Here is a 27,056-nt window from a genome sequence, read left to right on the forward strand (position 1 = left end):
ATGAGTGCAGAGGCTGGGAAGAAGCATGGTCATGCTCCCATCTCTGGAGACAAGAAGTCTAAAAGGAAGCCTAAGAGAAAGGAAACCTATTCAGTTTACATCTATAAAGTACTGAAGCAGGTAAGTAAATGCTTCTCTATAGCTAAGAATTGTTTCAAGTGTAAAGTTGCTTTTGCACATCAGCACTACAAATAGGAAGGGAGGAAAACTTCCATATCTCACTCTAGTGAGATGAAAAAGAGAGTGATTGGGTAGATAGGAGCCCTAGCTGAGCCTCTAGAGAAAGGGAGAAGAAAGAGAGTGGGAGGAAACAACACCTCTTGGGGTGAGGAGGAAGAAGTTGATCTAGGGCCCTCTGGAGTGGGTGAAGCTACTCCTGGTCATGGAACAGCCTTCAAGAAATAACTGAATGGAAATCAGTAGGGCAGCAGTAGTTGCTTTTGGCCCAACAAGCTAAGTATTAAGTAATTCCTATTTCTGGAGGTTGAGACTGCAATTTATGTTGTGGAGATGAGAAAAGAGCTTATGGAGGTGGCTGTGAACTCTCTAGGCCTCAGCCATCAGTATTGGCCTTAAAGCAGGAGGGCATTTTCACCCTTTGCAGCTGGCTTCCTCTAAGGGGCTCTGCAGAGGCTCCTGCTTGGGCAATCTTAAAGGCATGGTGGTACTGTGGGGGCCTCTCCAGTCCAATGCAAGTGGCAGGTGGCTCAAGACTCCAGGCAGCTCTTGGGTCCCTTCAAGGTGATGCTGCCCTGCTGATGGGAAGGAGGCTCATGTTTTGGGGGAGGACAGCAGGCCTTGCTGCCCTGGGATGATGGGTATGTGAGATGGTGCTTGATTCTGTCTGGTAGGTGCACCCTGATACTGGCATCTCCTCCAAAGCCATGAGCATCATGAACTCCTTTGTCAATGACATCTTTGAGCGTCTGGCTTCAGAGGCCTCCCGCCTGGCTCTCTACAACCACCGTTCCACCATCACCAGCCGTGAGGTGCAGACGGCTGTGCGACTCCTGCTGCCGGGCGAGCTGGCCAAGCATGCTGTCTCCGAGGGCACCAAGGCTGTCACCAAGTACACCAGCAGCAAGTGATGGCCCCGGGCGCAATAAAGCTGCACTGCGCCGCCTGCTGCCTGCTCTGTCATGGCGCCGCCGGGGCGGGAGGTCGCCGCGGCCCGCGAGGCGGGGAGCGTTCGCCGTCGCCCCGGGGACCGGCGCGGCCAATAGGGAGCGCGCGGCTGCTGAGGCGACGCGGCCGCCTGGCAGCTATGGCCGCCGGTGAGGCCCGGCGCGGGGAGGGATGGGAGAGGGGCCCGCTGGGGGCCTGGCGGGGGCGGCGAGGAAGGGAAAGGGTCTCCGCCGCGGGCCGGGCCGGGCTGCTCGCGCCGGGTCCCGGTGGCGAGGGGTAACGAGCCGCCGCGGGTGGGAGGCTCCGCGCCGGGCCCTGCGAGCGGCCCGGCCCGCTCGTGGCCGGAGGGAGCGGCCGGGGCACGGGGGCCAGGGCCGAGCCGGGGCCGGGATGATGTTTCACTGCCGTAACCCTGTGTCGCTGGCAACGCCAGTCTGTGGAGTGGGAGAGGCGGGCCCTGGCCGGAGGGGATGTCCTAGGTGCAACCGCTTCTGCAGGCACAATGGGAAGGGCAGGAAAAAAAAGTGTTTTTGGGTGTCCCCCCCCCCCCGCCCTTCACTGGTGGTATGTTCCTGCTGGGATGGGTCTGGGTAGGAAGCGGGGATACACAGCAGTGAGGGGAAATCTAATATGCTGCTCCTTCAGGGTACCTGCTGGGTATTTCCCAAGGGATAAACGTGAAAATCACTAGTCCTTACTTGCGCAGGAAGGACAAAGGTGTTCAGAAAGAAAAAGCATGTTTTGCCTTTGGCATGCCGCTAGCCACTTCAAGAACTTAGACTAGAGCTTAGTACACCTAAGTGTGTATTAGATCTGTTTTAACCACTAAATGCAAAAGGAGGGTTGAGCACAAGTATGTCATAGTTTATCAGAGAACTACCTTCCACATGCTGCCTTGTAAGGCCTGGAAGTTACAGGGGAACCTTGGTTTGGGGGATGCAAGCTGGAAGCTTAATACAAAGACACAACATTGCTGTGGTGCCTGAATATACTGCAAAGTTCTCTAGTACAGAGTTTTTCTAGCTCATATGAGCTATCTATAGTTTCGCCCCCTTACAAAGGGTAAGAATGAACCAGTCACTGGACTTGGAAGTTGGTGGCTCTTTGAGGTCTTGACCTAGTGATAAGAATGATGAGCAAATGGAGAACTGTTACATTAATGACTTGACACCTCAAAGGAGGAAAATAGTAAGTAAAGCTTCCTGTGAAATTAGTGCCAAGGAGGAGAAAAACTTAACCTTTAAATTTTCTGAAAACTTATCATGTGTTTATAGAATTGGGATTGTTTAAAAGGAATATTTTGAACTGAAAATCAACCTTGGTTCAGAGAAAGCAACACTTGGAGTATTGGAGGGTGGTGGAACAAAATAGTAACTTACATGGCATGTGGAAAATCCTTGCTGGCTGTCAGCATCAAAAGTTAAAAGCACGGATAATGATAGGATATGAAGAAGATTATATTCAATACAAGGAAGAAAAACAACAGAAAACCCTGGAATGATATACAGCAAGTAGTAAATACAGAAATATCAGCTGTTTACAATGAACTTTTTTATTATTTGACATTTTTTTTTTAACAAAGGTAATTCCTGATCCATTTATAGATCAGAGTGCTATTAAATAGCAGTTAGATGAATCACTTGAAGGTCAGTATGCCCAGGTAACTTTTAACTGACTTTCAAAAAAAGTGGTACTCTTTAGCCCACTGGCATTTATTAACAAATATTGATGTAGCAGACAACTTTAAGTAAAACTAGGAAAGAATTGTGTTCCACCTTGGAAAAGGAGAATAGCATAGCTGAATGTAGGTCAGTTAGCCTAGTATTAATCCTGGGCAAAATAATGTGAAAATTGTTCTAAGACTTACAAGAAATTAAAGAGTTGGGACATAACTAGTTTAATTAAAGAGTTTGCGGAGAATAGATCTTATTACCAATAAAGCTTGTGATACAATGTCATAGATATGTTCTTCTTAAAAATTAAAAAGGTGCACTTCAGTTCTGTAATAGCATTTATATGGCACCCAATAGGATGATATTTCTGAGCTACCTAGTTCTCAGCAAGTGGTTAAAAAGATCATCAGCGGAGGTTTTCTTTCTTATGGAGTACTGCAGGAGTTGATATTCAATGTGCTCAATTAAACCAGAGCTGTGGTAAACTCATGTGACAGTATATAGAATCATAGAACTAGTAAGGTTGGAAGGGACTGCTGGAGATCATCTAGTCCAGCCTTCCTGCTCAAGCAGGGTCACCTAGAGCATGTTAGACAGGGTTGCGTCCAGGTGGGCCTTGAAGACCTCCAGAGAAGGAGACTCCACAACCTCTCTGGGCAACCTGTTCCAGTGCTCTGTCATTCTCACAGTGAAGAAAGTCTGCCTGAACCTGAGGGGGAACTGCCTGTGGTTCAGTTTCTACCTATTTCAGTTGTCCCATATGACAAGACAAGAGGCAAAGAGTTTGTCCCTGTCTCCTTGACTCTCTCCCTTCAGGTACTTGTGCACATTGATAAGATCCCCCCTCAGTCATCATCTTCCCCAGGCTGAAGAGGCCCAGCTCTTGCAGCCATTCCTCAGAGGGCAGATGCTCCAGCCCTCTGATCATCTTCATAGCCCTACACTGGACTCTCTCCAGTAGCTCCATGTCTCCCTTCTCCTGGGGTGCCCATAACTGGATGCAGTACTTGAGATGAGGCCTCCCCAGGGCTGAGGAGAGGAGCAGGATCACCCCCCTCGACCTGCTGGCAACACGCTGCCTAATGCAGCCCAGGATATTGTTGGCCTTCTTGGCCACAAGGGCACATTGCTGGCTCATGGTCAATCTGTCATCCACTTGCACTCCCAGGTCCTTCTCTGCAGAGCTGCTTCCCAGCAGGTCAGCCCCCAGCTTGTACTAGCGCCTAGGGTTATTTTTCCCTAGGTGCAGGACCCTGCACTTGACCCTGTTGAACCTCAGGAGGTTCCTCTCTGCCCAGTTCTTCAGCCTGTCCAGGTCTCTCTGAATGGCAGCACAGCCCTCAGGTTATCAGCCACTCCTCCCAGCTTGGTATCATCAGCATACTTGCTGAGGAGGCACTCTGTCCCCTCATCCAGGTCACTGATGAAGAAGTTGAATGGGATGGGACCCAGTACTGAGCCCTGGGGGATGCCACTAGCCACAGCCCTCCACCTGGACTGCATGCCACTGATGATGACCCTCTGAGCTCTGCCTTTCAGCCAGTTCTCAATCCACCATCTCTGTCCACTCATCTAACCCACACTTCCTGAGCTTCTCTAGGAGGATGTTATGGGAGACAGTGTCAAAGGCCTTGCTCCTTTGCTCTCCCACTGCTCTCCCCTCATCTACCCAGCCAGTCATTCCGTCTTAGAAGGCTATCAGATTGGTTAAGCATGAGTTCCCCTTGGTGAATCCATTCTGCCTACTCCTGATCACATTCTTCTCCTCCATATGCCTGGAGATGACATCCAGGATGAGCTGTTCCATCACCTTTCCAGGGATGGAGATGAGGCTGACTGGCCTTTAGTTTCCTGGGTCCTCCTTCTTGCCCTTCTTGAAGACTGGAGTGACATTGGCTTTCTTCCAGTACTCTTGCACCTCTCCAGTTCTCCAGGACCTTTCAAAGATGATGGAGAGGGGCCTGGCAACAACATCTGCCAGCTCCCTCAGTTACCCGTGGGTGCATCCCATCCAGGCCCATGGATTTGTGGATGTCTAGCCTGCCCAGAAGGTCTCTAATCCTTTCCTCCTCAACCAAAGGAAAGTCTTCCCTTCTCTGGACTTTCTCCGTCACGTCCAGGCTGTGGGATTCCTGGGGGCTGCCCTTAGCAGTGGAGACTGAAGCAAAGAAGGCATTTGGTAATTCTGCCCTCTCTGCATCCCTTGTCACCAGGGCCCCTGCCCCATTCAGTAGTGGGCCCACATTTTCCTAGTCCTCCTCTTGCTGCTGATGTATTTGAAGAAGCCCTTCCTCTTGTCCTTGACATCCCTTGCCAGACTCAATTCCAGCTGGGCCTTAGCCTTCCTCGCAGCATCTCTACATACTCTGACTGCATTCCTGTAATTCTCCCAAATAGCCTGTCCCCTCTTCCACATTCTGTGTATTTTCTTCTTCTGTCTGAATTTGGCCAGGAGCTCCTTGCTCACCCATGCAGGTCTCCTGCCCCTTCTGCTGCACTTCTTACTCATAGGGATGCACCGCTCTTGAGCTTGGAGGAAGTGATGTTTGAATACTAGCCAGTTCCATATGGAAGAATCCTGGACCTTTCAGTGCTTGTGAGGTGATGGTGAGTCTCAAAAACCTATAGAGCTGTGACAGATGCCTGCCTCTGAATGAACAGGGTGTTGGTCTGGCTCAGTGGTGTATGCTGGACAAGACATGTGAAGCTCTTAGAAAGGGTACAGGAGGCAGTAGAACTGGGATGGCACATTGTGACCCTTTCTTCCAACCCTGTTGCTACAATGTGGGGCTGCTTTGGGGGTGGGGTGGGGGTAGATGAGAACGAAGAGGGTGTACAGAGTGCTTTGTTTCCTTTTGACCGCATGACAACATTAGAGTGCTCTTTTCTTTCTAGTGTCTTGCCTGCAAGTTAGAACTGGTCCTGAGCACAGGTGTCAGAGCAGCACCTCACCTGTCAGGGCTGTACTCCTTTTTTCTTTCCCTCTAGCCCTTAAAGCCAGTTATACTGCAGGAAAAGGTGGGCAGGTGGGAGAGCAGGTGTGTCAGGGCTGCCTGTGAGCCAAGTTCACAGGGAGATCTGGTGTAATGAGCAGCATCAAAAGCAGACCTGAGAGAGTTGGGCCAAGGAGCTGGGCTGTGAGCATGCTGTGATCTGCTTCCAGAATGTTGGCAGTTCATTTGCCTACCCAAATTATTGTTCCCTAGGTCAGAGCAGTGTGTCCATGCGTTCCTCCACCCAAGCGCTCCAACTTCCCTAAGCCCAAGACGTGCACTTGTGCTTTTTTGTGTGATGAGTGTTCAAGAACAGTTGGGAACTGCAGTTCTGCCTCTGCCCTGGAGGTGGTTCTCTCTGACTATCTGATGTCAAATGTATTTTGATGCATGGAGGAGAACCTGGTGCTGCCCAGCTCTAAGCAGACTATTGGAGGACCAAGTAACTTTGCGCTATGGCACTCTCGCTCCCTCAGCTGTTGTAACTGTCCCCCTGTGCTGGTAAGATGCTGGCATACTGTGAGAGGGGAGTGGCTGTCTTCTGGGAGTGTCTGGAAGAACATCTCACATTGGGTGAACCCCAAGGGAGTCAGGCTTTAGTGGTGCAAGTACTTGATTGTGCAGTACTGGAGTCTGAAGATCCTGTTACTGCTTCATGTACCCCCTGCCCCCAAGGCTAAGAAGCACTGAGTTGGTAATTGGCTCCATATCCCTTTTGCATCCCTCTGTTTCCTTGCAGATCTGGAAGGACAGCCTGCGTTGGAGATGCACTGAGCTGAAGAGGCAGAAAGTCTTTCCTGGGATAGTGAATTCTGCATGGATCCTGCCCACGTTGTTTTTCTGCATTTTTCATGTGGGGGCAGGGCCACCCATCATTACACAGGGATCGTGACACTCATTTCCCACAGTATATCTACATGGGGCTATCCTGATAAACTTGCCCTTGATGTCACAGATGGCCCCCCTCTCCTGAGGGACCACTTCACATGCTTAACCCTGATGGGAGCTTTCTGTGAGGACAACTCCACAGCTCAGCTTATTCCAGACTGGGCCTGTGGCTCAGATTGCCTGTTTGTGCCACAATGCATTAGTGGATCAGGTGAAGTCAAGCTCAGTGCATTTTCTTGGGAAGCAGGGGGTGGGCTGTGCTACCCAACAAGGACTTGCAGGAAATTGGCCACTGTGAGACTGACACAGGGGCACTTGGGTAACAGTAAAAAGCAAAACAGAACTTGGACCCCATGCAGGTACTCTTCCAAAGTATCTTGGGATGGCCTCTGTCTGTGGTGATCTGTCTTTTACCAAGTCTGCCCGTGGCCTTGCAAGTGTGCCAGTGAGTTTTTAAAACTGTAACACTGCAGTGTTGTTGTGTTCCATGTCCCTGGCCCCACATCTGTGTCCACCTGCTTTGTTCTTATGAAGCTATACATGTTCATGGATTAGCAACAGCCACTTTTGCACTGGTCTGCTCTTCAAACCCGGAGAAAGAACACTATAGTGTGGCAAACTGAATCAAGTGAAGTGTTTATGAAAATGTCAGTAATATCTGTATTCCTCACTTTCCTTTCTGCAAGACAACAATGACTGAAGTGTCTCTGCTCCTTTTTGTTTCATGGGATGGGAGACCATGTTTAGGCAGTGGAGGCTTGTACCAGTATGCAGACCTGTGTGCATCTCTTCCCACATTGTTGAGTCTCTTTGTAGCTGTGCTGCCAGGTGGCTGCTCTGGTGCATCATTAGATACTGTTCCAAACAGCACCGGCAGGAGTGGTTCAGCACTCAGAGGAAAATGAGCTGGTGATGGATAGCTCTGGTGATGCCAAAGTCATTAAAATATGAACTTCTGATGAAGTGCAGCCAAGGTTCCAGTGCCTGTAGCAAAGGATAGAATGACTATTGTCCTCTCTGTGCTCAGCTGCTGGAGGTGGGGTATGGGGACAATGCTAGTCTTTGTCCCTTCCCTTTTCCAGTTGCTGCTCTCCCTAACTACTGGTGACTCCATAACTCACAGTGGCCTGGAATCCCTGTCCAAAGAATGTCAGTTGAATGATGCTCGAATGTCTCATATGCTTCCCCATGAACAAACAACTTTGTGTCTGAGCATTTGGTGTCCCTGATGCTCTTTGCACTGTAATGAGACTGAGGGTTTTTGGTGTCCTTGGAGCTATTTGCCATCTATGTTCTACCCTGCAAGGATCATCACAAGTAGTTTTTCTTGTTTGTTCTTTCTTTTCAGGCTCTGTTCACTTTGGAGTCCTCAGTGTAGCCAGTGATGATGTTACCTCTCTCCTCTCCCCTGCTTAGTGTTGTGGAGTGGGAAGAGAGCAATATTCACGAGAAATTATGTGAAAAAATGAGTCTTATTTGATATCCTAATGTCCAGAGCCAGATGACAACGAGTGTCAGAAAGCATCCTTATTCTAATGGCATGTCCCTGCTCTGTATTACCTCCTGCCAAAGATGTCCAGCTACCTGGTAAAGTGATTCCTGATGTTTGCATGCATAGCTGCAGTCAGGGACTCTTCAGCACTCCAGTAACTTGCTATGAGCCTGCACCTCCATGCCTCTGAGGCTGTGAAGTTTGGGACAGGGCAGAGATCTTCTCTGTGGCCTGAGAACAGAAATGGGAGGGGAGGGAAAGGGTGTTCTCATAAACAATGTATACTGGGATGGGCTCAGGAGAGATGCCTGGTGGTACCCTATGTGGTCTCTGAGTTGGGGGGGGGGGAAGGAGGAGGACACTTCCGTGTGACCCCATGCAGGGTGCGGGGCTGGAGAAGAGGATGATGTGGGCAGACTGGCCTCATGAGGAATGGCTGCTGCAGGCCTCACGCCGTTTTCCCATTAGCGAGTGTTTAGTTCAGCGTTTTAAATAATTGTGTCCTCGGAATGATATTTAAAATCCATTTGGGAGGCAATGAGGCGGGAAAGTGCCTGTGCCATTGTGATGACGCTGCGCAGGGCGCGCCACACATGCATATTACAAACTCGTTACAGACTCGTTTACATGCACGCTGCTCGCTCCTCATACAACCTCTTTCTGATAGTTCCAATGTCTCTCCCCTGCCATGGCTGTTTCTGCTTAACACTATAGAGAAACATACTTGATAAGGCAGGCCTGATGTCATCTACAGCAAAAGAAGTGAGGAGCATGCCCAGGGCAGACGGGTGCTGAACTTGGAAATGGGGGACTGGGGACCATGCTTGCTGATGGGGCTCTCTCTATTGTGTCCTGTCCTTCATCTGTGCTCTGCTCAATACAGAGCGGTAGCTACTTTCTGATAAGCCCTTGCACTTGTGTTCTTGCAGGCTTCAGACCCCAAAGTCCTGGGCCTCTCAGCTGCTGTGCTATGGGCACAGATGGGGAAAGAGTTGCAGCATCTGTACCCAGGATGACTATGAAGCTGAGTACCAGCAGGCGCTGGTGAATGTCCATGAGAAGCTGCATGAGCTGGAGGGGCTAGGCGTAAGGGAGCAGATGGAGCAGCAGCTTCAGCAGTGGTTCACAGAGTACTGGTGAGTGGCTGAATGGGGTGGCCCTGCTGCTATCCCTGCATCCCCATTCCTCCCTGACCGCCATGTGGAAACCCTATAGCTGTCCTTCTAACCAGTAAAACATCAAAATCCTACACTGTATTACAAGGCTCCCTGTATCACCTTGTCCTTGTACTGTTGGGGTCCTTGAGATGTGAGCAACGTTTACTCTTCTCTCATTGTCCTCTCCCTCTTGATCATACTCAGCTGCTTCTAGCCAAGGTCCTGGCTCTGATGTTGCATGGTGCCATCTTGTGACCAAAGTTAGTGGGATGAAGGTGAGTCCTCCCCCCCTGCCAAGCCCAGGGCTCTGCAGCTGTACCCAAGGACAAGCTGTGTTCTGACATCCCTGTCCCCTGCACAGTAACCTCACTGGCTGCTTCTCTGACTTTTCTGATGAGGACAAAAGTGGCTCTAGTAGAATCCTCTTCTCAGGATAGACTTCTGAGCAGGTACAAGGGCAGAAGCAAAGCTGCAGTAGGGGCAGAGGCTGTTATAGTAGAAGAGGAAGGGCGAGATATCAAATTTGGGGCCTCTCTGGAATTGAGGTGACAAATAGTCTCAGGATGTGGAATGAGCATTTCCCCTAGAGGTGGCTTATTCTGAATTTCTAGGGCGCTGTAAACAAATGCATGGTGGGATGGTCTCAAGTTAGAGGGAATAGGTCTCACAGCCTCTGTGGGATGCCAGTTCCTTGCTCACTAGCACATTCCAGTGTGGATAGAGGGAAAATCCCAAATGCAGGCATTTAGACTAGCGCATATACTGGATGCTTGATTTCCATTACTGAGACCCTGAGTGTTGTCTGATGCCCCACTGTGGGGAGTTAGGAGAGGGCACCTGGCTGCCCTGTATGCCAAGCTTTATTCTTCATGTGCATCTTGGTTCAGCTGATCCAAGTCAGTCTGTCACATGTTTGTGTGTCAGCTGCTTGTGCAGCCACCCTACCAGAGGGGTGGCTCAAAGGTGCTGTAAGGAACAGGATGGACTCTGCTGCTGGGAAGGCTGCAGTTTTTCCCTGATGGTGGTAGTGGGCTGAAACACAAGGGGCAAGAGCTTGTCACGATGAATGAGGTGATAAGAGATGTGCTGAGATGCTCTCCTGAAGGAGGTGGTGTGGATACAGGGAAGGCTTTGGGTAGGAGTGAGAGCAAAAAGGAGCTGGAAGGGTCACAGAATGGTTGAGACTGGAAGGGACCTCTGAAGATCATCTAGTCCAAAACCCCTGCTCTAGCAGGGTCACCTAGAGCATGTTAGACAGGGTTGTATCCAGGTGGGTTTTGAGTATCTCCAGAGAAGGAGACTCCACAACCTCTCTGGGCAACCTGTTCCAGTGCTCCGACACTCTCACAGGAAAGAAGTTCTTCCTAATATTCAGGTGGAACTTCCTGTGTTTCAGTTTGTGCCTGTTGCCTCTTGTTATATTGCATGGCACTACTGAAAAGAGTCTGGCCCCATCCCCTTGACACCCTCCCTTCAGGTGCTTATACACATTGATAATATCCCCTCTTCTCTTCTCCAGGCTAAACAGGCCCAGCTTTTGCAGCCGTTCCTCAGAGGGCAGATGCTCCAGCCCTCTGATCATCTTCATAGCCCTACACTGGACTCTCTTTTCAGTAGCTCCATGTCTCCCTTCTCCTGGGGTGCCCAGAACTGGACGCAGTACTTGAGATGAGGCCTCCCCAGGGCTGAGGAGAGGAGCAGGATCACCCCCCTCAACCTGCTGGCAACACCCTGCCTAATGCACCCCAGGACACCGTTGGCCTTCTTGGCCACAAGGGCACACTGCTGGCTCATGGTCAACTTGTCATCCACTTGCACTCCCAGGTCCTTCTCTGCAGAGCTGCTAACGAGCAGGTCAGCCTCCAGCTTGTACTGGTGCCTAGGGTTATTTTTCCCTAGGTGCAGGACTCTGCACTTGACCTTTTTGAACCTCAGGAGCTTCCTCTCTGCCCAGTTCTTCAGCCTGTCCAGGTCTCTCTGAATGGCAGCACAGTCCTCTGGTATATCAGCCACTCCTCCCAGCTTGGTATCATCAGCAGACTTGCTGAGGAGGCACTCTGTCCCTTCTTCCAGGTCGTTGATAAAGAAGTTGAACAGGATGGGACCCAGTACTGAGCCCTGTGGAACTCCACTAGCTACAAGCCTCCAGTTAGACTTCGCACCACTGATGACGACCCTCTGAGCTCTGCCTTTCAGCCAGTTCTCAATCCACCATCTCTGTCCACTCATCTAACCCACACTTCCTGAGCTTCTCTAGGAGGATGTTACAGGGAAAAGTGTCGAAAGGCTTGCTGAGGTCAAGGTACACAACGTCCACTGCTCTCCCCTCATCTACCCAGCCAGTCATTCCGTCTTAGAAGGCTATCAGATTGGTTAAGCATGAGTTCCCCTTGGTGAATCCATTCTGCCTACTCCTGATCACATTCTTCTCCTCCATATGCCTGGAGATGACATCCAGGATGAGCTGTTCCATCACCTTTCCAGGGATGGAGATGAGGCTGACTGGCCTGTAGTTTCCTGGGTCTTCCTTCTTGCCCTTCTTGAAGACTGGAGTGACGTTGGCTTTCTTCCCATCCTCAGGCACCTCTCCAGTTCTCCAAGACCTTTCAAAGATGGAGACCTCAAGGTCCATCTGGTGAAGCCCAGCTACCCCATCTTTGCAGCTCTTTGAGGGAATCAGGATGAATCTTGCCCTTTGGAGCAGCAGTATGACCTGGAGCTGAACAATACACAGAAAAGGAAGGAAGTAGTCAAAGATTCATCTGCTTTTTGTTGCAGGATAATGATGTTAATGAGTGACACAATTTATCTGTTCCATCGAATAGTTGGTGCAGCCCAGGAGAGAAGCCAGGCAAGTCATCAGAACAATTTCTAATATGACCGTCCTGTCCAGCAGAGAAAATGGCATGACCCAGGGGAAAGGAGGTTCCAGCTGTGTGGTGCAATCCAGGTGTGGTGCCATGAGATTCTTGCCATTAGCTCTCAGGCACTCCTGCTGTCTCTCATTGGGTCTCTGCTGTATCTCCCAAGTGACCCTCAGCCCCATCAGTTGTAGGACTGGGCAGAGAATACCTGATTCCAACTAGCTTGAATTCCTGTGGTGCCTGATGATTTGGTGTTGCCACTGCTGGTGCTCACAACCTGCCAGTCTGGAAAGTTCTCTGCATGTTGGCAGTGATACAATGATTAGTGGCTTAGTTACAGTGGAGTAATTTAAGGGTAAGCAAAGCTTAACCAGTTACAACTCTGTCCAACTGCCACAACATCCTACTTAATGGGATCCATCTCACATCCCAAAGAGTGAACTGCAATGACTGAAGCAGGGCAGGGGATTTCAGCAGTATCTTTCACCCTTCCAAATGTGACCTAGTATGGCTGGAGTAGTAGGTGACACAGCAGAGGTTACCCCACTCAGAAGCCTGAAAACACTTGCCAAGCTCCTGGTGTTCACACAGAAGACTGTCTTCTCCATCCCCAGGAAACTTGTTTCATTTTATTCAAGCTGCTTTTCCCAGGTTTTGCCCACATGTCTCTTACTCTGCTGGACTGTTTGTAGGCAGCCAGCCTCAATGCATAATGGAAATGCTAAGTTCCCAAGAGCTGGAGTTTTCCAGAGGGAAGGGATCTGTATGCAATCCTTGACAACTTTCGCTACTGCTTCTGCTGCAGGCCTCTACCTAGGTACCCCTAACCTTAACTCTTCCCCCTCCCCTCCTTTCTGTTCTCTTTTTCCCTCAAGGGGAGGTAGAGTGCAGTGCAGCACAGAGACTTTGCAGGGCAAACTGGCAAGCATGTGGGGAAGGTTTCAGGACTGCCTGTTTCCTCTTTCCTATTCCCAGCCTGCCTTGGAGATTAACTCTCAACAACTGATGATAAACTGTTGCAGAGAGGGGAGGAGGTGGTGGAAGAGAGCTGCCAAGTGGAACTATTTATACTGTCTTAGTCAGGCCTGTGCCCGAGTCCTGCCAGACATTGGAGTGCTGGAACCTATAAGCAACCTTCAAAGGACACAGCCTTGAACTAGAAGCTCTGGGCTGCAGCAGCTTGTTTACTGTGAGGTTCAGGCTTGCCCCATGTGTTCTCAATGATGGACTGCACCTTTTCCTTCAGCTCTGCCACACTGTGCTCACTGCAGCTGGACGAGGAGAAGCTGGATCGGTGGAAGTACTCTCAGGCAAGACACAGCGAGGGCAACCTAAACCCAGTGGGACGGAGATGCCAGAACAGCCGCACAGAGCCACTGGAGTGTCGGGACCTGCTGGTCCAGAATGCACTCTTCACTGGGGACCTGGAGATGGTTCAGAAGTACTTCACCAAGGGTGCTGCTATCAATCTCATCATTGAGACCAAGGGTGATGAGCTGCGCTGGACTAGCAGGAAATTTGGTGGGTATGCAGGGCTGAGATATTTGTGATTGGGAAGCCCCCAGGGTGGGGATGAGAGAAAGAGCAGAGGCATCTGGGAGAAGTGTTGGGAGGAAGTCCCAGTCATGGATACAGGGTAATGGAATAGGGATGCGAGGGAAAAGAGGGTTTTGGATAAGGAAGGAGCTGGAGAAGAGAGCTGCAGAGCAAACTGTATCAGGATTGTTGAAGGTGACCAGGAGCAGGTCTACTGAAAAGTGATGAGAACAAGGTGTTTGGGAGGAGTCTTGGGGAGGAATAATCTCTGAAAAGACATCCTGATACTGCTGGGATGGATATGAAGTATGTGTGAGGTGGAAAGTGAACACTTTAATGAGAAGACATTGAGTAGCATAGGTATGCTTTTCATGCCTTATGCCTTATTGGGTCTATTGTTCTAGTCCACTAAGAACTAGAGTCTGTGACGTGCTTTGGGAATAGAACACAGGACTTAGCCGTGCCCTTCACTGCTGTGGGCAGCTGTTTGGGAACTAAACTACAGTCACTCAGTGTAACTATTGCTGCTGCTATGGTGACATCCAGGGGTCAAGCAGCGCCATTGTGATCCCTATTTCAAACACTGACTTTAAGAGCCTGTGGGAGAGTTAGCATTGATTGCATGAGGGGCCTTTGCTCCAGAACAGAAGCATTTGCACCAGGCCTAGTTTTGCTTTCCTTGCATCCTGCAAGCTGTTTTATTCTGACAGACAGGCTGGATGGGGTAGGGGGCAGGAATCTGGTCTTCTAGAGAGATGATAGAAGCAAGCCTGTCCTGAATGACAGGAGATAGAAGCTAGTCACCTTTGGTGCTTCCTTCCATCGATATACCTCACTGTACCTTCCCCCCAGATATGTCTTCTGTGTACTACACTTACATCTGTGCTCTTTAGTCCCTTTTGATTAGGTTCTTATCAATGTTATCTATGAACGTTCAGTCCTGTAATAAATCACATAACTAATGTAGCTATGTCAAGGAAAGAGATGTGATTAGAAATGTGGAAGGCCACATGTTCTTGCTGCCTATCTACTAGTAGTGCACTGCAGGCAAGCAGAATTTAAGATGAGGAGTGTCAAGTATGAAAGGGGAGTTACTGGGAGTGTTTGCGCTACTCTTTTCCCCAGAGATGATGCTGGTGATGAAAACCTCAGTATGCGAGAATAGCAGAGCTGTTGATAAAAACTGCTTTCCCAGAGGCGTAGGTTCCTTATATTGTCCCAACACTATATGGAGGATATTGATAAAGCTCGACCCTGACTGTTTTTTGGGGGTCCAAGCTAGCAAGAGACAAACAGATGCAAGTGCTGATACTCTTGGGTGCTGACGGTTATTTATTGAGTGCCAAGGTCTGTATACCCAAGGTTTTAAAATTTCATAGTCTATGTAGGAAGAAAAAGACAGGAAAATACTACTTTTTGTTTAACTAAGACCACTTTTCAGAAAAATATTAATTGCACTGTTTAACTCTGAAGTATTCCTGTCTTGTGCTGGGCTGACAGACCCTTTAAATTTCTGTCCCAGAGAAAGCAGAATAGCTTACATAAAACAACTTCATCCAGAAATCGCTTTTATCACCAAAGTAACAAGATGTGAAAAACTCAACCAAACAGCTCCATCCATCAAGCATAGACCACAAATGTACTGCAAGATTTATTGAATAGAGATACAAAACAAAAGCCAAATGCAAACCTACATGCTACCTAAGGCTTTGGTCCCTGACCTGTAGGGACTCTTTCCCAAAACCTATCCAATAAAAAACCCTAAAGGTAGATTCTGGGACTTGGCCTTTCCCGAGGCCAGGAACTGATATTTGAATATCCCAACTGATATTTGAAGGATCCCAGAGGAAGTCTAAGTTGAACAGTGCTACTGACACAGTCTCACACAGCCCTTTGTCTCTTTGGCAGTGCTCTTGTGAGCTGGGAACTCTGGCTCTGGTTGGATACCTATTTATAGCTTTGGGGAAACTGAGAATCCCAGCAGGTGAGGCAGTCTGCAAAGGCTTCCCTCCTTTGACCCTTTCATGCACTACATTGTAGCTAGACTAGTTAGTGGGAAATCTGCACAGACAGAGGATGCTGGAGAATGTGAGCAAATATACAGCTTGGTCATTTGTTTTCCCTGCTGAGAAGGGTAGAGTTCTTTATCTTGTCTTTCTTTCTCTGGTCCTCCAGATAAGCATTGTTTGGTCTATTGGAGTCAATTAACTCGGTTTATAGCTGCATGATCTAAGTAGTTCTATGACAGGATTAATCAAATACTACAGTTTCATTCAGTTTGATATCTGCCATAAAGCCAGCTCTGCTTTACCACTGTGCTGGGTGGTGCCCTAGTTGTATAACCAAAGCAGGGGCAGGGGCTTGTACAACCAAGCTCGGATGGTGGGAAGTGGTCTCTCAGGGTAAAGGAAGAGCAGTGAGGAAATGTAATGGAGGGGACTGTCAGAAGATAGGAAAAGGCAGTACTAAAACTGTACAGGAACTCTGCAAGACAGAATTTGAAGGAAAAGTAGGATGGGTTTCAAAGTAAAATTATCTTCTGTGTTTTTACTTCACTTGTAATGGAACATTTCCCATCCTTGCACCTATTTATACCTGTCTTTTGGCTTTAAGCTTTGATAAAAACAATCCTCTGATTTGTTTAAAAACCTGTCTAGTGCCATGGGCTTGGGTTGAACCAGCATATGGGGCTGGAATGTTGGAAATAAGTAAGGAGGCAAGGACTGGAAAACACACACTGTTGGTGTATGGAGGCAGTTGGGTCAGGCTGTTGTGACCTGGGAAGCAATTGGGTGATGGTAGTCTACTTGTTAAATGGAGGCCAGAAAACAAGACAGGTGCAGCAATAGAGTGGTTGGGTGTGAGACTTTTATGTGCTGCCTGTCTCCTTCTCTACCCTTCAGGCTCCTCTCCTGCCCTGCCTTGTATGGGGCCTTTCCCTTCACAGCCAGTTGCTGCATAGGTATTGCTGCCTGAGAGAAGTGTCCTTTTCTGCCTCTTGGCCAAACATTTGGTCACAAGGTTCCCCAGAATAGAACAGCTGAGACCTGAGCTGTATCTAGCCTGGGCCAAGCAGTGATGCGGCACATCCCTACTCTCTGCAAAGTGTACACAGACAACCATACAGTGCAGAGCATAGGGCACTGGTTGGGCTGTGCCACAAGCTCAGGTGAGAGAGGCAGCTGCAGATCAAAGCCTGGTTCCTACCTAGAGTCTGAGTACTGTAAAATGGGCAGCATCACAGGCACAGGAGACAACAATCAGAAGCCCATTTGCACGCGGAAGGTGAATGGCCATGCCCAGGCCTACTGGCAGGCACTGCTGACAGGAGATCAGGGGGTTATGGCAGAGATTCTCAGTAACCCCCAGAATAACCTGAGTCCCAGCTCTGTGTTTGACACCAGTGACCTGGAAGAGTGGAAAAACTACCGGTTCAACTTTCGCTGGCTGAGTATGTCGGGGACAGTGGGGCAGACAGCATGGCCTAGCTGGACGCAGGCTCAGATCCTCTTGCTTATGCTGCAGGGCATCACTATTGCTGGATGGAGTGTTATGGGCGCTGTATGGGCTATGGAGGAGAGGGGATAGGAGTAAGAGCACTGGGAATTGGCTGGGTCCCCCTGCGCTGTTTGTGGGAGACTGTACCTGAGTCTTGTAATGCAAGCAGTGTCCTGGGGTACCTGGCTCTTCCAGCCTGGGAAGCTGCCTGAGCTTCTCCACCCAGCAAAGGAGATTCAAGCTCCGTGTTATATTGCACCTGTGACCATTCCTGTAGCCTGGCTTTGTGTACCTGTCCTGTCTGTGTGTATCCTGTGTTGATTACAGGACTGCTGATTCTCTTTGTGGGTTATGCTGGGCAAGGGATTGTTACAGCTCTGTGTTTGTATCCATTGGGATAGCTGCATTTGAATCTAGCCTTTCTAAATAAGGGTCATGCCATACTGCTTCTAGGAGAAAGGTGAAAGGGATGCAGGGTTGAACCTGTCATGTAACTGGGGACACAGTCCTCCAGCCCAACCTGGAGAAGCTGCAAGAAGCATGATTTCAGGGAGGACTGTCAGCATGATTTGGGCTGTAACAGCTGCAGGCTGTTTGTCAGCAGACCACACCAGTTCAGCAATTGTTCCAGGCAGGTCAGAGTCTTTGAGAGTTGGTGAGTTTCAGCTCTCTGCTCTGTCCGAGGCCCCATATGCCCACCTTTGCTGAGGCTTGCTTATCTATGTCATACTCAGGGCCTGAATCTCCTATGTGCATGCCCTGGCAGCTTGCTCCCATATCTCCTTGTTTTACTGCCTAGTTTCTTGTATTTGTGGTGCTTCATGCATGGTGCTCTTCCCAGCCACCTTGCTGCTTCCAGCCCTACCTGTGCCCCTGAGTCCTTCATCTACTCTGTTCCTGTCAATGAAACCCTGCAGTGTATGACTGAGCTGCAGAGGAAAACAACAGCCCCTGCAACAGCCCCTGCCCCAAGGCTCCCTGGGAATGTGACCATGTAGCTTAAAGAGACACCCTCTTGACCTCTGCTTTTTACAGGCCTGTCAAAGGGCAGGGGACTTGTGGGAAAGATGCTGGCAGGAAGAGGTAGCCTCTTGAAGGAAAGCCTCTGTTTCTCAAGAGGGAGTGTATGGCAGGTACCATGAGAGAAAGGGCAGGTCTGGGCCCAGTGCTTTCATGCACTCTGTCTGGACATGCAACCCTGACCCATCTTTCCCTGCAGGGCTGTGGTCTCTGACCTATGAGCAGGAGCTCACGACGCCACTGCACATCACAGCCAGCCGGGGCTATGCAGACTGCCTGCAGTTCCTGCTGCTCAGGGGTGCTTCGGTCAACTTTGCACCAGGGGGCAAAACTGCCCTGCATGAGGCTTGTGCGGCCGCCAGTACAGAGTGTGTGCGCCTGCTACTCAGCTTTGGAGCTGACCCTGAGGCTGTCTCTGAGGATGGCTACAAGCCTCTGCATCTCTGCAAGAGTCCAGACTCCAGCGAGTGAGTTCTGTCTGGGTGGACCTCTTTCCCCTACAAGCTTCATCCTATGCAGGAGAGGTCTCTACTCATACCTACAGATGGGGTAGTGGTTGCAGCAGTGGCTACTGCATAGGGTGGCTTTATGGTATATTCCTGGAGCAGGTGCTACCTCCAAAGACTAACAGCTGCCTGCAAGCTCAATCCTCAGAGCTGATGCAGCTCAGCCTGGTGCTGCTGTCTTGCTGTCCACCAGCAATGCAAGGCCTACAGGTCACACTGTGAAACTCAGGCCATACAGTGTGCAGACAGGCCTCAGTGCGGGTGTGTGGGAGTGGACCGTGGGTGTGATAACACCTATTAAAACTCTGTGGAGAGTTGGCTACAATTAGGGTGACAGCATGCTTGCTCACCAGTCCTCCTGGCTTAAAGCCTCTGCTCCAGGGCATGGGGAACAGGGGTTTGGGGATTCTTTGGAGAAGTGAAAGCCATGGGTTGGCAGAGCTGGGTTGGGGGGGGAGGGGGAGGTGCTGGGGGGGGGTCAGGTAGGACAGTAGTTAGTCTGTCACTAAGTCATCTTGGGCCACATAGGTGTGTCCAGCAGCTGCTGCAGCACGGTGCCAGTGTGAACAGCCGGACAGAGGAGGAAGATGACACAGCATTGCATGTGGCAGCACGGCATGGCTTAACAGACCATGTCCAGCTGCTTCTGCACTATGGGGCAGAGCTGGAAGCAAAGAATGAAGAGGGACAGACCCCACTGAACGCTGCCTGTGCTCAGCCCCATCAACCCCAGGACATGGAGCGCTACTACAGGGTCTGCCAGCTTCTGGTGGAGAGTGGTGCTAGCATCAATGCTGCAGACAGGGACCGCCAGCACCCCCTTCACTTGGCTTGCAAGAATGCCAACGCTCAAGTAGTAGAATTACTGTTGGCCAAAGGTGCAAACGTCAACATCATGAACTACAGTGGCAACACGGCACTGCACAATATCCTGCAAGCCACTGCCTACAAGCTGGACCACCAGCCAGAGCTTGTAGTCCGAGCCCTGCTCAACTACGGTGCCATCCGCATCTGGCCTGGCTCCCTCCTCAAGGTGCAGGATCTCCACCTTTGCTGAGAGCAGGGCAGGAAAGGAAGACAGTGAACACTAGGGCCCCTATGAGAGCAAGGATGTCCCTACTGCAGCAGGGCTTGTCTCTGCCACCTTGCTGGCTCTCTCTCCTGCCTATCTCTTCCCAGTTGCTGGGGGAGGGGAATTGTTATGGGATTCCCTGAAGCTTTTTCTTGGGCCATATTCTTCTGTGGGAATCTCCTGCTTCTGTTAACACTGTCAGTCTGCTAGGCTGTGTGACAGCCATAGTCTCCCTAGTCATTTGGCCCAGAAAATACTACCCCGTTTCCTCTCTGGGACATGCACTCCAACTCATGCTGTCTCTTCAAGACACCAGAAAACAAAGGGTTAATTGCTTGTCTTAATTCCTGAGCAGTGCAATAATTACCCAGCCTGGAGATCAGCAGATTGCTCTCCCCTTTGGGAAAATACAGGAAAATCAACAATTAACACTAATTAATCTCCTATTAACGCCAGATAATGAGGATCACTCGTACAGCCGGAATAGGCACTGACAGCTACTGCTGGCCTGGGCCCTAGGGAGTGGGAGCCAAAAGCCAGGGGGGAAATCCACCTGGGTGCAGCTATTCACGGACGGAGTCTGCTCTGAAGGCCATAGTGGTGGCATAAGGTGCACAGGCACCATGTGTCCCTTGCATCTATGTATGGTATAAAATACAGGCATGGTACACACCAGAGATGCCCTGTAGCATAGAACATGTATGATGTCCTCTTGGGGCTCTGTGTAGCAACTAACATGGGTACATTACTTCCTGGGCCCCACACTGCACACAGCACAGAGATGTCTCTGCAGCCTTCCTTGGCACAGGCACACTACATCCCCGAGATCCACGTGCAGCACTCAACAGAAGCACGGTATGCTTTAGTCTCTCTGCACACAAAATAGGTGCCAGACCTTGCCCTAAAACAGCTCATGTTCTAAACACAATTGTGAGGAAAGGGGCCTGGCATAAAGCAGAGTAGTGGTCACTTACAAGTAATGTAGGTTCGTAGAATCAGTAAGGTTGGAAGGGACCGCTGGAGATCATCTAGTCCAACCTCCCTGCTCAGCAAGGTCACCTAGAGCATGTTAGACAGGGTTGCATCCAGGCCGGCCTTGAAGATCTCCAGAGAAGGAGACTCCACAACCTCTCTGGATGTGGTGAGGCAGATGAGGGGTGGGGGTGCAGGACTATATCCCAGCTACATACCTCAGTTCCTGCACCTGGGTAGAAGTAGGGACCTGGCTGTGCTGAATGCAACCATAGTGCATGTGTTGGCTGTTGGCTCAGTCCCCATCTTTGTAGGACACTCTGAGAGCTGGAGTGGTGCTCTGGGTCTGCCCACCATTAATGACATTGATTCCTCAGGACAGAATGAGGGACGGGCTATCATTCCCTGGTCATTTTTTGGATATATGCGGCTTTTTTATTACATAAATGTGGGGCCTGCAGGACCTTGACCACTTGCTGTGTTCATCTGCCTCCTCCCTGGCACAGGTGCTGCAGTACTGCCACACCTGCCCACGTGTCATCGAGGCCGTGATGAACAGCTATGAACATGTGCGTGTCTCTGAGGACTGGGTGGAGGCTGTTCCAGCTGAGGTTGTACAGGTGAGGGAATGCATGCTGCTGACTGGAGAGGGTACAGCCAGGCTACCCTGGGCAGGGTGCCAGAGGGGGGATAGGATCAAAGGACCTTTGGGTCAGAGTGGAGGCTTGCAGGGCAGAGGGGTGGTGCTGCTGGGGAGTAGAAGTGGATGCGCTGCAATAATTGAGGTGAAGATGTAGCTGGCTCTGGCTCTACCTCTCTGCTTCCAGGATATCTATAGCTTTGTCTGGCTCTGATCTTCTTTTCTCTTCCTGTAGAAATACCCACGTTTCTACCAGTCACTCTTCTCCCTGGAGCAAAGTCCTCGCTCCTTACAGCACCTGGCTCGCTGTACACTCAGGACCTTCTTGGAGGGCCGGTTGCTTTGGGTCCTGTCCCAGCTGCACCTGCCAAGGGCCTTGCACCAGTTCCTGCTGCTCCGCTTTGAGGATGTTCTCTACTAAGGGATGGGGCTTGACTGTGTTTCTCTGCATCTGTGTTCAGTCCCTACCAGTGCAGTCTGTGCCAACCTAGCTAACCCCCTTCCCCACCTCCCACCCCACCATGTTATCCTTCCCCCAACTTGGTTGCCAATTCTTCCACCATGTCCTTGTCAGCTAGTCCTTGCCAGTTCTGCCTCATATACCTATTTTGGAGCTCTCTGTTTACCCATGCTAACAGCAGCAAACTCCTGATTCACTAAGAAAAACAAGAGATGGGGATTTGGGCATTTTGTGGGACCAGAAGCAAGTATTCTGCATTGATCACAGTGTTAGTTGCAGGATACCAATTCACCCTATCCCAAATCTGCAAACTCTAGTCTAAGCCAAGCAGCTCTAGTGCCCAGGGCATTTGTTGGAATACTTCCTTTTATGAAAGCATTTACAGTTTGACAAAGGTGTTTGGAATAAAACCCGGACTTTGCTTATGACTACCAGAGTACAACTTCTGCCTTGCCTTGAAGGCTGTCTCTAATAGGGCCTGTGCATGTGACATGCCGTGCATAGAGGAATGTAACAGGCATATGCACTCTCAGACCTATGCATTTGTCTGCCCTTCAGAGGGCATGGAAGAATGTGTGGTGGGTGTGGGGCTGAAGCCTTTCAAACAAGCACTTCTTATGCAGGTACAATGTCTGAGATATTGCCTGGCGTTGCAACTTGGTGCCAGAAAACAGGGCTTGTGCCTATGCTGAGGACCTCCATGTGGAGGACAGGCATGCTCAGTGAATGCTAGTCCACTGGGTATGAAGCAGCCAGTCCTTGTGACAACCCAGCCAGCATCTACCAGAGCACAGTGCAGGCCTACTCACTGCTGCCTGGGCTGCACCACACAGTGGACAAGGTAAAGGGTAACATTTCCTTCTGCAATTTAGAGACAAGATTATAAAGAGATTAAAGCATCAGCCACCCTAAAATGGCTTGCTGGAAGCTAACCTCATTACCAGCTATAGTGCCTTCACCGGTTGCTGCTGGACTGGCTGCCCTGGGCTGAGGCTGCTGGCTGCTGACAGCTTTAGGCTTCACAGACTGACCTTGCACAGTTAACTGTCCACTACAGTTCTGTGGGTGCAGCCACGGAGTGTGACAGGCAAAAGCAAGTGTGCTCAAGGCTCTTACAGTCACCTATGAAATGTCAAAGCAGGTCTAAAGACACCTATTTTTCCCTAAGGCAGAGCAGCTGTTTATGCAGTGGCTTTGCACCTAGCAGTGCATGCCCACTAATAGGACATTTTCCTGCATGCTGGAGAGGAGCAGCATTTGCTATCTAAGGAAAGTCCCTGACATAATCATTCTTATATCTGTTTACCCTTTCTTTCAGACAATCCATTGCATTTCATCCAGGAACTTGCAGGGTAACACTTAGGAAACAACACATTATAAATATTCTTTAGCTTTCTCTTTTCTTGGAGAGCATGACTTGCATCAGGAATGTGTTTTATGGATTCTTGCTAATGTTCATCCAATGTATTACATACTGCACTGTTCCTACATCATTTCTGATAGATATTGTATTAATAGCCCAGAAAAGAAACTAACTCAACAGATGGAATGTACCACTGCTTTACCTTTGTGTCAGCGCTTAGGGTTTTTTGTGGCAAGACTCTCATACCAGTGAGGTCATAACTGAAATAGAAGTTGAAGCAGAAGGATGGGGAATAGTTTGGCTCCATTTTGGATCTCAGCCTGGAAACTTTGCTTTACTTCTTCACTGACACTGGATGTATGAAGTGGGAGGTGGAGAAGGTAATTCTGCCATGTAAATCCTTAGCCTAAGGGTGAGACCGTGTGTGGGTGGCAGGGCCTGTCATGGGAGGATGATGTTGGTCTGGGGCAGGTGTAGTCATTTTGTTCATGACAGCTTCCTCTGATGAAGCCTGGTGGTCTGCAGCCTTGCCTTGGGCAGAGCTCTTGGTTTGTCAGTGCTTGCACTCCTTGTGCGTGCTTGCTTCCAGTCCTGTTGCTGTCAAAGTGCAAGGATTAGTGGCCTTTTGCTGCTTCTCTGCTGCCATGTCAGCACCACAGGCGTAAGGTGCCTTTGGAGATTAGTTAGCAGGAAGGGCTGAGTGCCTTGCCACAGAACAGAACTGCATCTCTCCAGCCTAAGGATATTCCACTGTTAAACAGTTTTGGGAAATGCTAGCTTTTTGGGGGGCACTACTTTGGGGCAGGGCAGATGGGGTGGTTCAGAAGTGTTCTGGGTTTTGATGATACCAGTCACACAGCAGTGCAGGGTGGGGGTCCACCCTGCCATGGCTCAGCAGAACACCACTGCAACTTGGTCTATGGCTTGGCAAGAGGAGTATAGCACCACACTGGGAGGGGAACCAGTTCCCACACATGTATGGGTGCCTATCGCTCTCAGTTCACTGTAGTCAGGGCTTGTGTTGTTTATGCAGTGCAAGATGGTGACTATAGTGCATTCAAACTACACACCAACTTCAGTCATCTGGGACTGTTTCTGCAGGTATAAAGGCAGAGGGGATATTAGTGTTAGGATCTTCCAAGGGAACAACAAGCAAAACACAACCTTTTTTTTCATGCAATACAATTACACTGTGGGGCTCTTTGGTACAGGATTTTGTGAAGGCCAAAGACTTACTAATGTTCAAAAAAAGACAAAATCATAGAAGATGGAGTCATTGATGGTCATTAACCACGATGGTCTGGAAGCCACTTCTGGCTCAAGGAGTGCCTGAACTGTTGCTGGCTGGGAGAAGATACACTAGAACAGCATTGCAGTTTATTCCTCTTGGTGCACTGGTCTTTCAAGGCCTCTGTTAACAGCTACATCAGAGCCATGAAACTGGGACATAGATCTAAGGCTAAATAGTGTGACAGGCCTAGTAGTTCTGTCATCTTCTGCCTCTATCTGGACACAGGATATTGCTCTACTCCCCTGAGTATCACCACCCTACACAGCTGTCTACGCTGCTCTGAAGTAGCAAGCTTGAAATAACCATGTGAGGTTCAGTGTGCCACCAGAAGTTCATCTCTTTGATGCACTGCACCATAAATACACGTGATAGGAACATGTGTTCCTAAGCTTACAAAAGGTGTCAGCAACACAGTGTGGTCAATAGAGGAAGTTGGTCTTGGAGGCCTGTGTGTCCAGTAATATTTTTGTGGTGTGGAGTTAGCATAACTGGAGAAGGTTTAACAATGCTTTTTATGAAGTCTGTGGGCAGGGAGGGGAGGTGTTGGCTTGAGGTAACAACATACCAAGACTGTGTGCAAGTCAGGGATGAGGGGAGCAAGAGAGATAAAACTTTCGAATACTCAGGATAATACTCCCTCCCCTTCTCTTAAACGTCAGCACTGCATTTACCTTGAATCAGAAGCAGAAAGCCGGCCTGATGTCACCTCCTTCCAGCTGGACATGCTTGCATGACCTTTTAGAGTGATCTGTTTATGGGAGCAGGTCCTGCATTCTAACTCCAAAATTCTGTTCACTTTTCTGTAGTCTTAATTTTTAGCCAAATCATGTATGTGATTTAACTCAGTTATGCTAATCAATTAGCAGTTGATTTTTATAAACATTTACAAGACAAAATTAAAAATGTTTGATGCTCCTGAGCACATATTGGCAATAAATCAAGGTTTCTTTCTTTTTATCAGGCTTTTCAAAGGGAAGTTTCTAATGCAGGATTGAATGCTCTTACTGGGACAGGAGTTGTCAGCTGCCCCAGGTGTGAGGGCTGCAGTTCTCACGTGAGACGTTATTAGCGCAGGGGCACATGACTCATGCTGTTACCAAAGCCACAGCCCAGAAACACAGCTACACACAGGAGGCCCCTGACTGCAACCATATCCCAGGGTCCTTGAATTTACCGGTCATTTTTTGAACCCTTGGAAGTTTATGCATTACTGTATCCTTATGGCAAGGAGTTCATACTTAATTGCACATTGTGTTGGTAGCCTCCTTTTATTTGTTTTTATACTGTCACCTTCTAGTTTCGTTTAATGCCCTTTAACGCTTGTATTCAAAGAATCTATGAGCAAATCTAGTCAGTTCCTCCTCCTTGTGCTATTCATGATGTTGCAGATCACTCTTATTCCTTGCCTCACTCAGGCTGGAGCTCTCATCAATGATGGCACTCACCATGTGGAAGCTGTTATAGTTATGTACAACTTATTTGTTGCAGTGTGGGTGAGAAATCTGCTCAAACTCCTTGGTTATCATAGAGTCACATTTCATGAAATTTCATTTCACAAAAATATTTCACTAAATTTGTAGGTTTACCAAAAGATGATATCAGATTGTTTGAAATCATGTCATGTAATTAAAAATGCTAGTTGACATTAATTTGGGTTCTAGCTTTTACTAATTTGCCCAGAACATCCCTTAGCTGCTTGTCTATGATTGCTTTGGATCTATGTTGAACTAACTGCTCTATAGTTTCTTGGGTATCCATATGATCATATTTAAATACTGGTAAGACATTAGATTTTTTTCCTCTCAGTTATCTTAAGTTCCCCAGTGTGCCATGATTTATTAGAAAGAAAAAAAAAAAAAAAAAAAAAAAACAATGGTTCCATGAACTCATTAGCCAATGAAATACTCTTGGACGCAAGTTATCTTTCTGCAGATTATGAAAATTGTTGCTTTAACAGTTTGTCTTTAGCATCTTCATTAATTACTAATGGAATAAGAAGTGGTATTTCATTACTACTGTGAAATATGAATACTATCCATGGTTGTTTCAAATACAGAGCAGAAATATTTATTGAGGTCTTCTGCTTTGTTTGTATGAGTGTGTATGTATAAAATAGTATGTTCATACACAGGAACCAGGGACTGGTACACAGATACTGCAGTCCATTGGACTCTGCTGCTAGGGTATCCTGCACTGGGGTCCACATTCCAAAAATGTTGATGAATGAGCTCAGAGAAGAGCCACAAGAGTGAGTGATGGACCGCCAATGATGCCAGCAGCAGAGCTCAAAGCAGAAGGGGCCATGCCACTGGGACCACATACCCCTCACACAGCCATGGCACTTGCCTGTCAGTCCTGGATGTGTGGGTGAAACAAGCTGATGGCACCCTGCCACAGCCTTGTGGGCTACCGGCGATGAGCCACATCACCATGCTGAGGTCCATCACTGGCCCCCAGACGTTACCAAGCTTCCCAAAGAGAGGTGAGGTGCAGGGCTTGTTGGGGA

At 49.1% G+C, this 27,056-nt stretch overlaps 2 protein-coding genes across 2 annotated transcripts; both read left to right on the forward strand.

The window, feature by feature from the left end:
• On the forward strand, positions 1–1,122 carry LOC134137615 (late histone H2B.L4). Its single transcript, XM_062570830.1, has 2 exons — positions 1–120; positions 852–1,122. The coding sequence occupies exons 1-2, from the start codon at positions 1–3 to the stop codon at positions 1,086–1,088; spliced, it is 357 nt and encodes a 118-aa protein (XP_062426814.1). The 3' UTR covers positions 1,089–1,122.
• Positions 1,123–13,239: 12,117 nt separating this feature from the next.
• ASB10 (ankyrin repeat and SOCS box containing 10) lies at positions 13,240–26,620 on the forward strand. Its single transcript, XM_062568598.1, has 5 exons — positions 13,240–13,713; positions 18,446–18,713; positions 19,281–19,785; positions 21,303–21,416; positions 21,672–26,620. The coding sequence occupies exons 1-5, from the start codon at positions 13,413–13,415 to the stop codon at positions 21,855–21,857; spliced, it is 1,374 nt and encodes a 457-aa protein (XP_062424582.1). The 5' UTR covers positions 13,240–13,412; the 3' UTR covers positions 21,858–26,620.
• Positions 26,621–27,056: the final 436 nt, after the last annotated feature.

Source organism: Rhea pennata, chromosome 2 (assembly GCF_028389875.1).
Source record: "Rhea pennata isolate bPtePen1 chromosome 2, bPtePen1.pri, whole genome shotgun sequence".
Taxonomy (NCBI): domain Eukaryota; kingdom Metazoa; phylum Chordata; class Aves; order Rheiformes; family Rheidae; genus Rhea; species Rhea pennata.